This window comes from Mangifera indica, chromosome 3, assembly GCF_011075055.1.
Source record: "Mangifera indica cultivar Alphonso chromosome 3, CATAS_Mindica_2.1, whole genome shotgun sequence".
Lineage (NCBI taxonomy): Eukaryota > Viridiplantae > Streptophyta > Magnoliopsida > Sapindales > Anacardiaceae > Mangifera > Mangifera indica.
In genome coordinates, this window is record NC_058139.1 from 22,820,560 (window position 1) to 22,834,803 (window position 14,244).

Here is a 14,244-nt window from a genome sequence, read left to right on the forward strand (position 1 = left end):
CCAACAACTCAGCTTGATTACACTACTTGTATAAAGTTTAGGGTTTCCTCTCTCTCTCTCTCTCTCTCTCTATATATATATATATATATATATATATATATATATATATATATATATATATATATATATATATATATATATATGTATGTATGTATACACATACAATTTTATCAGGTTAACATTACCAATCCACTCAACTGGTCATAATCAACTGTTGATCAAGCTTAAAAACATTGAGAAAAACTATAAATAAAAAGGGGAGTTTAGTTTAAGAAATCTTTCGTTTCAGAAATTGAAAGTTTATCAGGGTTTAAGAGACTACTTTAGAAATCTATATTATTTTTATTGAAATTAGTTTATTCATTTATTAGTATTAAAAAATTATAATTATCTTTAATTACATAATGATGTGACAATTAATAAAAGTGGAATTTAATTACAACTTTCTTTAGTATTAAAAAATTATTAAAATAATTTTAATTTTATTACAATTTGTTCATATTTATTTAATATCTTAAACTAAATTTATTAAACAAGGGTTAAATTATAATAAAATTAATATTATTTTAATAATATTTTAATATTTTCACGTAACATAATAATTAAATTATACTTTATATTAATTATAGTAATCGAATCATAAAATATAATATCAATAATAAAATATTAAATATTAAAATAATTTTTTATTCTCCTGAACCAAACACACTCTAAGTAGGATATTAAACTACGAGACATCTTTGATCTGTTTGTTGAAGAATACAAGGAAAGTTTTTGCCCAACCCAAGCTAGATTTCATGTTCAGGCAAGACCAACCGAATTTAGGGTAAGCTAGAATTCGAGGGCTCACCAGCGTTGTTGCATTAGAACTCACCTTATTAGCGGTTCTTCCTCTTTGTTGAGAATTTTTCTTCTTTTTTGAGCACTCATCTTTTTCCCTAACAGTACTGTTCATAAAAAGCCAAACCAAGCCGAGATCAATCCCAAGGTGGTTGTTGGTTTTCAAGCCTAACTTGAGTTAACCCTTGTTTGTGCTCAATTCAATTCGAATCCACCCCTAAAAGAAATGAAGGTTTAGTTTTGCACCCGTAGATTGTACGGTCTTCTAACGTTTATGAACCCTTCAAAATGGATGTCATTGTGCTAATTTAAATTATGTGTACTACTAATACAATTTGCAACTGCGAAAGGACATAAAATCGTTCAATAAATGCAGCTAATTTAGAAGGCAGAATGGGATTTGTGTTCTGAAACCCCATTGAACGAAATAAAGAAAAAAAATAACAATTCCAATGACCTAAGGGTACAAATGAGCCAAGCCGCTCGCAAGTAGCTTATGGTTCAGTTCGACTTATCTTGGTCTTGAGTATGATGTTGACTGACTCAAATAGTTCATGAGCTTATGGCTCAGCTAAGATAAAATTCCAATTAACCCCTCAAAGTTTAATTACACTGTTATAATCTTATTTTTTAACCTACAAGAAATTAATAAATATAAAGATTATAATGGTTTAAATATAATATTTAAAAATTTTTAAGGTTATAATGTAATAATTTACGCCGAACTCAAGCTAATCTTCTCTGTCTTGAGCTTGGGACACAGATTTCACCAGTTCAGCTCGCTCAAGCTTCAGCTTCATATATATGTATTCAAGCCGAGCTCGAGTCAAGCACTATTCGACTCGACTCAACTCAACTCAATTCGGCTCATTTGCATCTCTATTCCTATCATATCTAAGAAGAAGGTCTAAGGTAAAAAATGCAATCCTGAGAATGATATGCAATGAATGTGATACAAAATCATTCAAAATGAAATTAGAGTTGGCTACTCAAATCTACAGCCTGATTCCAGAAATAAAATTGCCAAGTGATTAACATGAAAAATGGCCATTCTCCATTTCATTGATGCAATGAAGCCCTAGGAAAATGATGTGCTTCACTTTCATTGACTTGCACTTTAAGCCATAATACTTTCCATCCTTGTCAAGGCTTCTAAATTTACGCTCACCTCCAAGCCCCAATTTGCGAGAGTAGTAATCATGGCAGGAATATCAGATTTTAAAGCAGTAGCTACTGTCTGCTCGATCAAATGGAACAGGAATAAATTAGGGTAAGCTTGGCAACATATAGACTAATGAAATAGATAGTAGTAAATATAATAAGAATAAAATGACATGTACAAGCATTTCTTATTAACTTATCCAAACAAACTAACGTGACAACATGCGATTAAGTGATGTGAGTGTTTTTATTTTCTTACTTCAAAATAATTCAATTGCTTGTTGTCAAGACAGTTTGTACAGACAAGTTATTAAGAAATGTTTGTACGTATAGTATTACATATATAATAATCAAAGCAAACCTTCTTGTCCTCTTTTCGATGCCTTATAACGTCTAAAGGCCACTCGTTTATCAGCTTCTGAAGTTCATTCATAATGCCTGACCTCTTTGCATCAGATAAAGTCTGGCAGGCATATATATATGGTGATGTTATATAAAATATCATTGAGTTCAAACAAACAAACTCACATCATATAGAAATTTTCCCTTCCTCACACTGCCTCGTAAACGGTCAGAATTTTACGGTATTCATCCTTAGCATAATAAGAAGGAAGTTAAAAGACAACTGTTTAACACCTTTGAATAATATAATGATAAACAAATTGAAGAATTTGTACTATTTCCAAGTAGATACAACAAACAAAGCTCTAGTTGAGTAAGAATAGCCTTGAAGTAGCAAGAATATCGTTTAAATTTTTTAAAGGTATTTTTTCCTCTGTGTTTTTAGAGGGACTGTTATTTGCCAATTATGTTCCATTAAGATTAAGCAAAAGGCACCTGGTTTACCTGATTAAGAACTTGAATGATGGCAGCAGCTTCCTCAGGCTTACCTTCCAGTAAAAGACCCTGCAAAGACAACAATAATTAGAGAAAGATAATTATGTACCAAGCCATAATGAAAACATACTTGATCAGGCCAGAGGCCAGCCAAAAAGGTCACACAATGTGATGACATTACGCTTTACATATCAAAAGTAGTCCAGAATTTTATACCTTAGCACATGAAAACCCAGTCACAAGAGAATGCTGCTTCATCAACTCAGATCTCAAGTTCTCAATATTCCACAATGCCTCAGTGTCTCCTAGGTGCCAGAAACTTGAAACTCTTTATAAATAAGGAATTAGTCTTATGCATAACAAAACCATCCCTTCGAGGCAGAGGAACTCTAAGATGTGAATTCCCACTATATGAAGAAACATAGGTTGTGTCTTTAATCAAGTGACATGAAATAAAAAGTTTGTCAGTCTTTGCATGATCAGATGCAAGTGACATTTGAAGAGAAATTATCCATCAACAGCCCAAATGGCCAATGGATGAGAATGAGTTTTACCCTCAAAAACCTCGTTAACAGAAGAGCGCTAAAACACAATATAAAAAAGTTTGTAACAGAATTATTTTCACTGACTAATTGGTTGAAAACCCAAAACACACCAGACATTCTCCCACTTCCAACCTCCAACCTTAACTACCAATATTGCAACAAATAAAGTGCTGGTCTTATAAAAAAAAAAATAGATGAACACAAATCTGAACTTTGAAGTAATACAAAATAAAGCATTGAGAACTTGTTCACACCTCTTTTAGCAGCAAATTCCATCCAAGTGTTGAACGTAGTTTGTCGCAACTTTGCTCCAGCCTTGATAAATGTTTGGGAATACTTGGAGATCAAGTCCCAATCATCTATGTCATAGCAAATTCTGCAAGAGTTCAATAAAAAATATAAGATTATAACCATGATGACAGGTAGGATCATAATATTTCGCAGTCATTAAAGTCTAGCAGAATCAAATAATTCTGCAGCCCACAAGTTAAGTTAGGTACATAATGACAATGGAGGCACAATTAAATTTAACTATCCAAGAGGATTCACATCCAAAAATATTAAAGCAGATGAAATGCTGATATTGATGGTTTACTCAAACAACAACCTGATCTACTGCATGTATACAGATAACAATCCAGAAGTGTAAACATTAGAAGGTATCCAGATTGAAAGATGCAAGAGATTGCTAGGCCGAAAAATTAGACAATGAAAAAAACTGAGAACCTCTTAAGGACTTCAGGATTATTCAAATCTGAGCGTGACTTAAATTTCTCATTGATCCCAGCTTTTTAGCAGAAGAAAGCTTAATCATGAAGTGGCATAAATTATATCCAACAAACCTGAAAACAATGTCTGCTGTTCCAGGTTGTAATGGTAAATTATTGCGTTTCAAAAGTTTCATTACTTCCACCATGAGTTTAGCATCCTTGTGATCTTTAGCAAATAACTGCAGTTGAATCATAAATTATCAGGCAATTAAAATATGCAAAATTGAACACAAAAGATGAGTCTAATGCCATAAATACCAGCAAATGATGGGCAGAAGCAACACTAGGACTCAATCCATACATGTTATTCGTCCACAAAGCCTTCTTTCCTTGGGGGGAAAAAAAAAAGAAGCAAAAACTAATGTCACTGATATATTGAAGACCATAAACTACATGCATTTTCATTATATTTTAAGAAAGCTTGCAACACAAAAGTTCTGAACATCAAATTCAATCTAGCAATTATAATAAATATCTATCAGAAGCTAGATCAAACCAAGAACAGGCTAACAACTAGTTCGGATGAAAGAAACTGTCATTGCAATGCATATATCAACTCACATTAGGAAAAAAAATTCAAGCAAAATCACAAACACACATTCCCAAGGCATACCAAAATCAATGGCTCCTACACGAACACATGCCTTTGCAACTTCCCGGCAAAGATTGCAATCAAAATTGGAATGAATGCGAAGATTTGACAATCTCTGCAACCAAACACAACACAAGTATATAAACAACTCCAGCACAACTGATTAAAAGTCGGATTACGAAAGAACAATAATTCAGACTAAAATACAAAAATAAAAAGGAGCTCTGGAGCTAACAAATCTGCGGAGGTTCTCCAAAATGTCGAATAGAAGTTTGATATCATCATGGTTTTTACAGTTTTCAATCAATGACCACAACCAATCATTCGGGGGCATTGATCGTTTAATGTTCACAGATTCGAGCATCTTATCATATAGCTCCTTCACCGTCGCTGTACTCAACAATAACAAGTATATATCATCACATCCCAAAAACAATATCCAAGAACAATCACAAACAGATTTTCAAACTTTGCTAACAACCTGAGGGATTGCACTCAATGCTTTTCACCTCCTTAGAAAAGAAAGCTCTCGATGTCAACATTAAACGCACTAGGTCTGTTGATGTTTGCAAACGATTTTCTTCTGCAAATTTTACTATCATTAAGTCGCGGTCAAAGAGACAGTTGCTTCGAAAACCAATCCAATTCTTAAGGCAATCGAATAAAATCCGAATAAAAAATAACACTGCATCCAAACAGACTCAATATTTGCCCTAGCTTTCATAACTGTCAAGCGAAAATAAAAAGCGATATGAAATATGAGTACCTGAGAGGAAGGGAGAAAAAGAAGAAAAAGTGTTGCGCTGATGCCATTGTTGAAGACGATTGTTAGAGGCAATGAAGATTTGTACCTCAGGCGAGTTCAGGAGAATCAACGGTCTCAAGACTCGACTGAGTAGACGCGCGTTCGAGAGTGTTTGCATGACGTATGAATCGCTCGAGCTTGAACTCAGTTGACGTTAATTGTATTCGCCGGAGCTTGAGTTGAGGTTTCTCAATACCGTCAGGGTTTGGGGTGCTTGTGTGCAGCGTCGGTCCAATGATATTTCTGTGGACCTGCGCTGAAAATTAATGGACCTTTCTTCAGTCTGGAAAACCCAAGCACCCAAAAAAGGCATTGTAAGCCCAAAATAAAGAAAGGTCTGGGGTGGACTGGATTTAAACACCAAGTTCGGATTAATATTCAATCCAAACAATTCAAATTCGAGCTAAAATTTTTCAACTCAAGCTTGGCTACAATCCTCACGCGAGTCAGTACGTTGGCAGCACTACACCAAAAAACTAGCTTGTTGACAATTTTTTTTGGTGATTTTTTTTTTGTGATTTGAACGAATCAAACTTGACTTTAAACTGATCATTCTATATTGGATCCAAATTCAAGCTGACTTTTGATCAAGTTTGGCTCCACCCATATCCACTTCTATCTACAAATTATTGAAATTTATATAGCTGTTTGAATGCAACTATTGCAATCTAATTTAATTATATTTTATATTATAGGAGATGGATTTAATCCAAATTACTCAAATCTATATTGATATTTGGATCGATTAAAATCCTCTCATAGTGCCTACGACACTGCATTGAAAAACTCTCTTTTTCTTTGTCGATACGTACTAATCGAACTTAAAGTGATACTTGTTTAAATTTGATTTGATTTAAATTCACCCTTAAATACAAATGGTTGAACTTTATATAATAGTTTAAACGTAGCCATTATATTCGAATTTAATTATATTTTCAATTTGTTAAATATGCATACATTTTTTTAGAAATAAAAAAGAATGAGTGCTTTCATTTTTTATAGTAAACATCAGACAGATGAAAATTTTTATTGCACAAATCTGAGGCAAATTTTAAATAAAATAAAGTGGATTACAAAATAACCACTTCCTGCATTCATGTAACACATAGCCCATACTTTGTAGGATGGATTTAAACTGAATCAAATCTAAATAAAGGTTACTTCAAGTTCAACTCTAACTTAAAATTATCAACTCAAGATCGAAAAGAAAGAGAATTATTTGAATTCAAAAGAATCATCTAAAAAAAAAGGAGAATTGCATAAAAAGAAAAAAATAATCGTTGATGAAGTGAGCTCTACTTTAAATCAAGTTCACTCTGAAACTTTTTAACTTGAACTTAACTCATTCGATCTAAACAGTGATCAAATCCACCCCCAATGGTCTTCTGTTTACTGTATACAGTGTCTACACCAACTCATGGACCCTTTTGCTGGGTTTGATTCGATAAATTGGAGGAAGAAAGAATGACCTCAGAAGAGTTTTCTGATGCACACAAACAAATGCTGCAATAAATTGAAATAATAGGATGTGGATTATACATAAATTTAGTAGGAGAAATACAACTGAATGAGATGGATTGTCTGACAAAAATCCTTCTGATGTTCAACGCTCAGGGTGCAGGCTTTCAATGACTTCAATGGCTGTGCGTATTGGTGGAACATAATCTCATCACTGAGGCAGAACAGGAGGAGCAATTGTCCGGGTGCTGTATGATTTGCAATGACTGCATTTCTGCCCAATTATGTGGAAGTAAACTTCAGTTGTGTCGTTGCAGTCATTGGAGAGGATTCAAACCTGCAAATTATACGTACTTCTTAGATGTCCTAAAGCAGATTATGCAAGGAAATGGTAAGAATTGTACAGTGGTTAAGACGGGAGATAATCTGTGAAATCGGAAACTAACAATTCAGAAAGAAACGGCATAGCATCGCAACACAAAGCTTCCAAAGGAAAATCCTTGGGTTAAGGTCCTTACATCTAGAACCCCTCTGTTTTTACTTTCTATTAAGATTAATATTATCCTTGAACACTATTAAGTATTTTTCTCTGTGCCATGAACATGCCCAGATGATAATCACAGCCCAATATAGTCTTAGTCTTACGGAATCAGTCCTTTAAAAGTATTGGAAAACAATGTTATCAACCCTGATTAGGATTCACCAATCTTAACAATTGCAAAATTTTATGCCCAACATTTTCTTTTTAATATCTAATTCAATTAAAAAAATTAAATAAAAATTAGAATAATATATAACTAAATGGAATCGTAGTCTTGTGGCATTGTGTTCGGACTTGAGTTTGAGTCCAACAATTACAAAATTTTGGGTTGACGTCAGCATAATGATTTGATTAGATTGATCCAACGTTCAACCACAGGTTAATCTAGTCCAATGGTTAATACTAAATTAAAACTTGACTTGGACAAGGCTGATCCCTGGGTCCTGATCAATCTGGTTGAACCAGGCAGTTTGGGTTTTAAAACACTACTTGAAAAGCTACATAGAAAAGGCAAGAAAGGACTGGAAAAGTAAGACCTGGATGACAGATATGTAAACAAGAATTTACTTTTTTGTATCGGTAGTCCTCAGGCATTATGGTCGCTTGTATCTGAAAACAAACCAATTTCGAGATATTAGCCTGAAACCAGAATCAGTTAAGCATGAGGGAATTACAGCAAAGCTTGTTGAACAATGCATAAATACATTGAAGAAACCTACCTCCTCGTCAAGTCTCTTCCAGGTTCTAGACGTATCAGTCACTGACTTCGACCAAATGGGACAAAAGTACCTGGATGACGATACAAATTCAAGTCAGGAACTAAATACAGATGCTTTGATTTGTGAAAAAACAAAAATCGAATTATATTAAGAATTTGACGTAAATTACTGGCCACGCTTTATCATTTTATGGTGGCATTCATAATGCATTGTGTGGCCACACTTCACGAAAATAGTATCTTTCAGGGAGTCGAAAAGGTACTTGGGAAAACAGAATGACAGATTCAGCCTATTGTGATTCTTTTAACTTCTTGACAAAGATGAAATGTATACAATACAAACCTCATAACAAATGGGGCAATGGTGCCTCATGGAATTTTCTACACATAAATGATTATCCCGCAAAGCTATCGCATAGCAAGACCCTGAAAAATTAAAAAGATCATAAAGAAGCATGAATGCAAAGGCTGAAAATGAACTCGACAATATAACAAATTTTTTTTTTCCGCGGTCAAGGAAAAAAATGGTTATATGATTGACAGATATCTCTGCAACCCCTCACAAGCAACATAAACAAGAAAAAGAAAACTCAAAAGTAAAGATAAGACATCACAAAACAAAATGCCATCCATAGCTATAGACATCTACTTAGATGGTGTTTTATAGGTGGGAAACAAGCTACCTGCATACCGCATTTCTTGCAATGAAGGAATTTCTCACGACCACCCCCCCTGTTTACAAAATATATGTTAGACTATGAAAGTTCATATCAAGAACTCTAATAGCAATAATGGATAATAATGGCGAAAAAGATCCGAAGCCACTGATTGAACTCTCCCTGACCTGCAGATTCCACAGTCATCACAATGAAACTGCTACTTCCCAGTCTGCAGTGTATAGAAACAGAAGTTGACATTACTAGAGAAGAAAAAGTTATAGTAGCACACTAGTATCATGCACCAAATATCAAATCTTAATCTATTTCATCCAGAAATAAAAGCTCGATGGATCAACAATGCTTAAGACGCAATTTTTTTCCCCTAAACCTTGCATATTTTTGTGTTTCACTTTTAAAGGTAAATCTGAGAGAGTATGATTACATCATCGTCATAGAACTTGCAAATTTTGCAGAAATATTCCCCCATATTGATGCCGCAGTTAATACAAACTTGACCAACCTGAAATACAAATGAATTCAGCATAAAATTAGAGAAAAATCATAAGGCACTAAGCCTCGTGTCCAAAATCGAGGGACACATACATACCGGCTGCTCTGTATCACACACAGAACAAACAACCTGTAACACCAAATTATCCAATCTTCTCGTCATTGTGGATTCAAGTACAATAAAAATTTTCAAAGCAAATTATTATTAAACAGGCAAAGATACCATACTCGTTTAATATCTTGTCGAACGATTTCATGTCGATCATAGGAGTCTTTCAGCATGCTCTAATGATCCAAACAATGAGAAAACCAGCAAAGAAGCAATAGCCATATCAAAAATAAGGTTTCGTTTACAAATATTTTAGGCAAAACAAGAAATTAAACATAGGTGCACAAAAAAAGAACTAATCCCAGATAAGAACGAGGCAGTTTTATAAATATTCAAGCTAAATCAACCAGTAGAGATAAGCAAATACCAATAAAGAAGCTAAAACGAATCAAAAACCCACATCAAAATGGACAAATATATCAAGCTAAACAAAGCAGAAAGAGATAAACAAGAAGTATTTTTATAGCAATACCGCAGCCTCGTTGTGACAATGACGACAATCAAAGATCTCATTGCAACAAGGAGCTCGAATCCTGCATCTTCTCCTATAATGCTTGCATCTATAGAAATAACCGCAAAAATAAAACCATTAGACAAGAAACAAAACTTAAAAAATACGGTAGAGATTCGAAATTAACCCATAACCCATCTTTCCAAAAGCAAGACGTTCATTGGCTGAGCCTGCCATGAAAATGGAAGAAAAAAGAAGCAAAGGGGAGGCAAAGCCAATTATAAAGAGAGAGACTTTCCAGATTTGGGAAGATAGGTTGGAGGATTTAGTTTGTCTCAATCCAAAAAGAGAACAAGGACAAGTTTTAAATTAGTAGTTAAATAATAAGAGAACCCTCCATCATGTAAAGGTGCCAACTTTCTTTTCATTTTGATGCATGGTATGGGGGTTTCCTACTCGTAAATTGACTCCTCGAGAAGCCATGGATCGACATAAATGACAACTCATGTTTTGATTAATGGATAGACACAGAATCTGTTTCTGCATTTACAGCAGTCCCATTCCTTACAGAGGCCTATAGACCCGTCAATCTTTCCAGAGCTATCTTTGTGTTTTTCAATCCCCTTTCGGCGTATTCTTTTGCATGACAGTCTAACGGAATCTTCAACATTACAATTACAATCTATCTCACAAATTAGTCGGTGATGAAAATCCTTGTTCCTGTGTTTTAATATAACAGACCATAAGTCAATAATTGAAGTGTCAGGGTGGTGACTTGGAGTGAAAGGGACCAGGACGCCGCAGTACGGGCGAATAGAAAGTTTTAAGAGGCAAAATTGAAGCAACGGTTTCTGTAGCAAAATCGAAGTGAGATATTTTATCCAATAAAGTTAGGAATATATATATTTTATATAATTTAGATAATATATCCTAATATAATTAGGTTATTTAAAATTAAAATTAAAATTAAATCTAATTATATGATAACATATTATTTATATATTTAAATTATGTATCAAATATATATATATATATATATATATATATATAGAGTATAGCTCTTTTTCTAATAGTTAGAAGATATCTAATTAATTACCAAAATTCGACTAAATATGAATTGAGCCAACCACAAGTATTTTTTAGTTTGAGTTTGGGTTTAATGAAAAATAAAACAATTTAAATTCAGTTTGAACTTATCTAATCAAAATTAAGACAACTCGAGTTTGATTTAGTTTTAAGTTTAAAGTTTGGTCAAGTTCATAATTCAAATTTATAGTTTAAGTTCACATTTCATTAATACAATGATATTATTTTATCTGATAATAAACAAAATAACATCATTTTAATTATTTTTTTATATGACTCCAATCAATTCAAATCATCCCCCAACTTGCAAATTGAGTTGAGTCAACTTCTTTTTAATTCGAGTTTAACTCAAATTAAAAAATAAATTAACCATTTTAACTCAAGTTTGTATCGAATTGACTTCAACGAATTTGAGACGAGATGAACCAAGCTAATTAGCTTAATTCGAGTCTAACAATAACCTCAATTGTAGGGGAAATGAGGATGAATCAAAGCACATAATTGTAGAAGGTGAAATTGCAAATTTTAATTTACTTTAAATTAAAATTTAATTTATTTTATAAAAATAAGTTTAATCATTAACTTAAATTTGACTTATTTAATTTAAACTTGACTTTGAATTCGAGGAATTCGAATCATACCAAATAGTGATGATATCTAGACCTATGTGGACATTTATGTGAATTGCTGCTCAGCTACGGTTTGCATATCAAAGCTCGATTGCATAGATTGCCAATTGAGGGCTCGAATCTAATCTGGCCTGGGCCCTAGGGCTCTGTATGTTGAAGGAATTGGGTCCTTAGAGACAGAATCCGGTTTAGGCCTTTTCTCCCAATGCAGGATACGTGGGGTTTGATGTGCTAGGGCCAAGCCCAAGTCTATAAGCCCATATATTTTCATTTTTCATAGTGTTATTATCTCTTAACACCAAAACACAAAAGAACTGGTATCAAGTCTGGTTTGAATCATGATTAAAATTCATTTTAATTATTGAATTGAATTGATAATATCGAATCACAATTCAATCATTAGATCAAATTAATCCGAAGGGAATGAATCCTTATAGATAGAATTTGGTTTAGGCTTTATCTTTACATGTAAGGCTTGAATTAATCTCTATATGGGATCGTAGTGGGGTGGGCCCAAACCAAGCCCTTAGGCTCGTATATTTTTTTTTTCTCTTTTACAAATTCAAAATTATAAATTTTATTATATTTTTTAATACCAATTTAAATAGGTTTTAATGTCAAATTCAATTTGAATCATCACTAAAACTCATTTTAAACATTATTGGAAAAGATAAATAATATTAAACTGTAATTCAACCCTCTGGTTAAATTAGCCTGGCCGTTAAGATTTATGTCAGATTGGCATCACATGGCTAAAAATATGTTTTAAAATATTAATTACGTCAAGTTGATGTCACCGAGACGAAGTCCAAAGACATTGGACGAGACTCAAAGGAATGTTGTTACACGTGGCAAAACAATAAGAGGTAACTTGTAAAACCAAATGGTGTACTTTTTCCATGATAGCTTAAACAATAATTTGAAGATTAAGACGTTAATTAAGGATCCTTTTAAGAATTGGTTAAAATGAGATACCAGTCAACTGCGGCCATTTTACTGCATTAATTTGGTTGTTTACCACACGACTCTACTAGCTTACATTATCTTACTTAATTAAGAATAAGATTGGGTCCAATCCAAATTATTTCAATTCAAACAATTACTCAAATTAAATGGGCTAAATTTAAACTAATTAAAATATTCAAGTTTAAACTTAATTTAAATCAAATGCAAGGTTAAGTTTCCCTTAAGTTAAGATCAAGTTTCAATTTATCACTCTTAAATTTAACCTTTATCATGAAACCTAATATAACAATTAAGGATGGCAACGGAGAGAGACAGGGAAGGGATCTCAATCCTCGCTCTCGTTCCCATGATAGAGTTGATAGTTTAAATAAACTCTAATAAATATTATAATATTTAAGTTCGAATTAATTTAAATCAAATTTAAAATTAAATTATTTTTTAATTTTAATTCATTAACCTTGAACTAATTTTAAACTGAATATTTTGATTTTTAAATAGATATTGAACTAAGTTTTATTAAGGCTAGGATAAGATACGACTCGAACAACCACCACCGTTGAATATTCCCCAAGAATGATAAACAAATTGAATAGATTAATTATAATTTTAAAACTCATAAAATTAATAAAATATTGTTCTGGAGCATGTGGCTTTCCACCCTAAAAATACATTTAGAGATAATGAGAGACATTTAAGGCCAAAGGACTATTTCCCACCCAAGTTATTCTGTTTTTTCCTAAATTTTTCTTTAGTAATTTTAAAAATTATATTTACCTATCTATAGTCGATTAAAAATAAACTTAAATTTTATTTTATTTTTCTCCGTAAACCTAAAAACTAATAATTTTTTTTAACTCAAGTTTTAAAAAACAACATTTTTTCTCCTAAGGTTTTCAAATTTTCAAAGTTAATTTTTTGACGTCGTTTCTTTCTCTTTGGCATGGCCTCATTCCAGTGGTTGTCTTGGGCACGGTCTTTGATAAAGATGATTCATCTTTGTCGACGACTGTGGCTAAGACAACTGTCAGAAGGAGGTCACATTAAAGAAAAAGAGGTATCGCTTAGAGGTCCTCAGAGAGGAAGAAGCAGTGTCAGAAAACTAACTCTAAAAAATTAAAAACCCTAAGAAGAAAAATGTTATTTTTTAAAATTTGAGTTGAAAAAAATTGTTAGTTTTTAAAATTTTAGGGAAAAAAATAAGATAAATTTTTAGAGATTAGAGTTTTGTTAATTTTAATAACCTATGAATGAGTAAATAAAATTTTTAAAATTAATAGAAGAAAACTTGAAAAAACCGTATGCTTTGGATGGGAAATAGTCCTTTGGCCTACATTTAATGACAATGAGAAGACATTTAAGGAGTGATGGAAAATATGGGCATTAAACTAAATGCGCCGACATCAATTTCATATATTTGATACGAAATGTTTATTGTCTTATCTGACTCACTCTTATATACGGTGAAAATTTTCATTACACCCTCTATATTTTGTAAAAGATAATAATCTCCTTTTTATTTTTGAGAATAAATACACAAATATTCTTTACTCTGTTTCTCAAAATTAAC

General features: G+C 32.6%; 1 protein-coding gene and 1 pseudogene across 3 annotated transcripts; both read right to left on the reverse strand.

Moving 5' to 3' along the window:
* Window positions 1-1,748: 1,748 nt before the first annotated feature.
* LOC123210032 lies at window positions 1,749-6,160 on the reverse strand. 3 transcript variants are annotated; one of them, XM_044628188.1, is made up of 11 exons: window positions 5,512-6,157; window positions 5,227-5,340; window positions 4,981-5,135; window positions 4,767-4,860; window positions 4,412-4,482; window positions 4,226-4,332; window positions 3,638-3,759; window positions 3,055-3,143; window positions 2,848-2,907; window positions 2,363-2,464; window positions 1,749-2,077 (listed from the first exon to the last, which is right to left on the reverse strand). In XM_044628188.1, the coding sequence occupies exons 1-11, from the start codon at window positions 5,666-5,668 to the stop codon at window positions 1,958-1,960; spliced, it is 1,191 nt and encodes a 396-aa protein (XP_044484123.1). In that variant the 5' UTR covers window positions 5,669-6,157; the 3' UTR covers window positions 1,749-1,957. The 3 variants fall into 3 exon arrangements, 2 of the variants coding, with proteins under 2 accessions (XP_044484123.1, XP_044484124.1); XM_044628189.1 differs by having other exon boundaries at window positions 5,227-5,328; window positions 5,512-5,872; XR_006501193.1 differs by lacking the exons at window positions 1,749-2,077; window positions 2,363-2,464 and having other exon boundaries at window positions 3,055-3,270; window positions 5,512-6,160.
* Window positions 6,161-6,789: 629 nt separating this feature from the next.
* On the reverse strand, window positions 6,790-10,704 carry LOC123211042 (annotated as a pseudogene).
* Window positions 10,705-14,244: the final 3,540 nt, after the last annotated feature.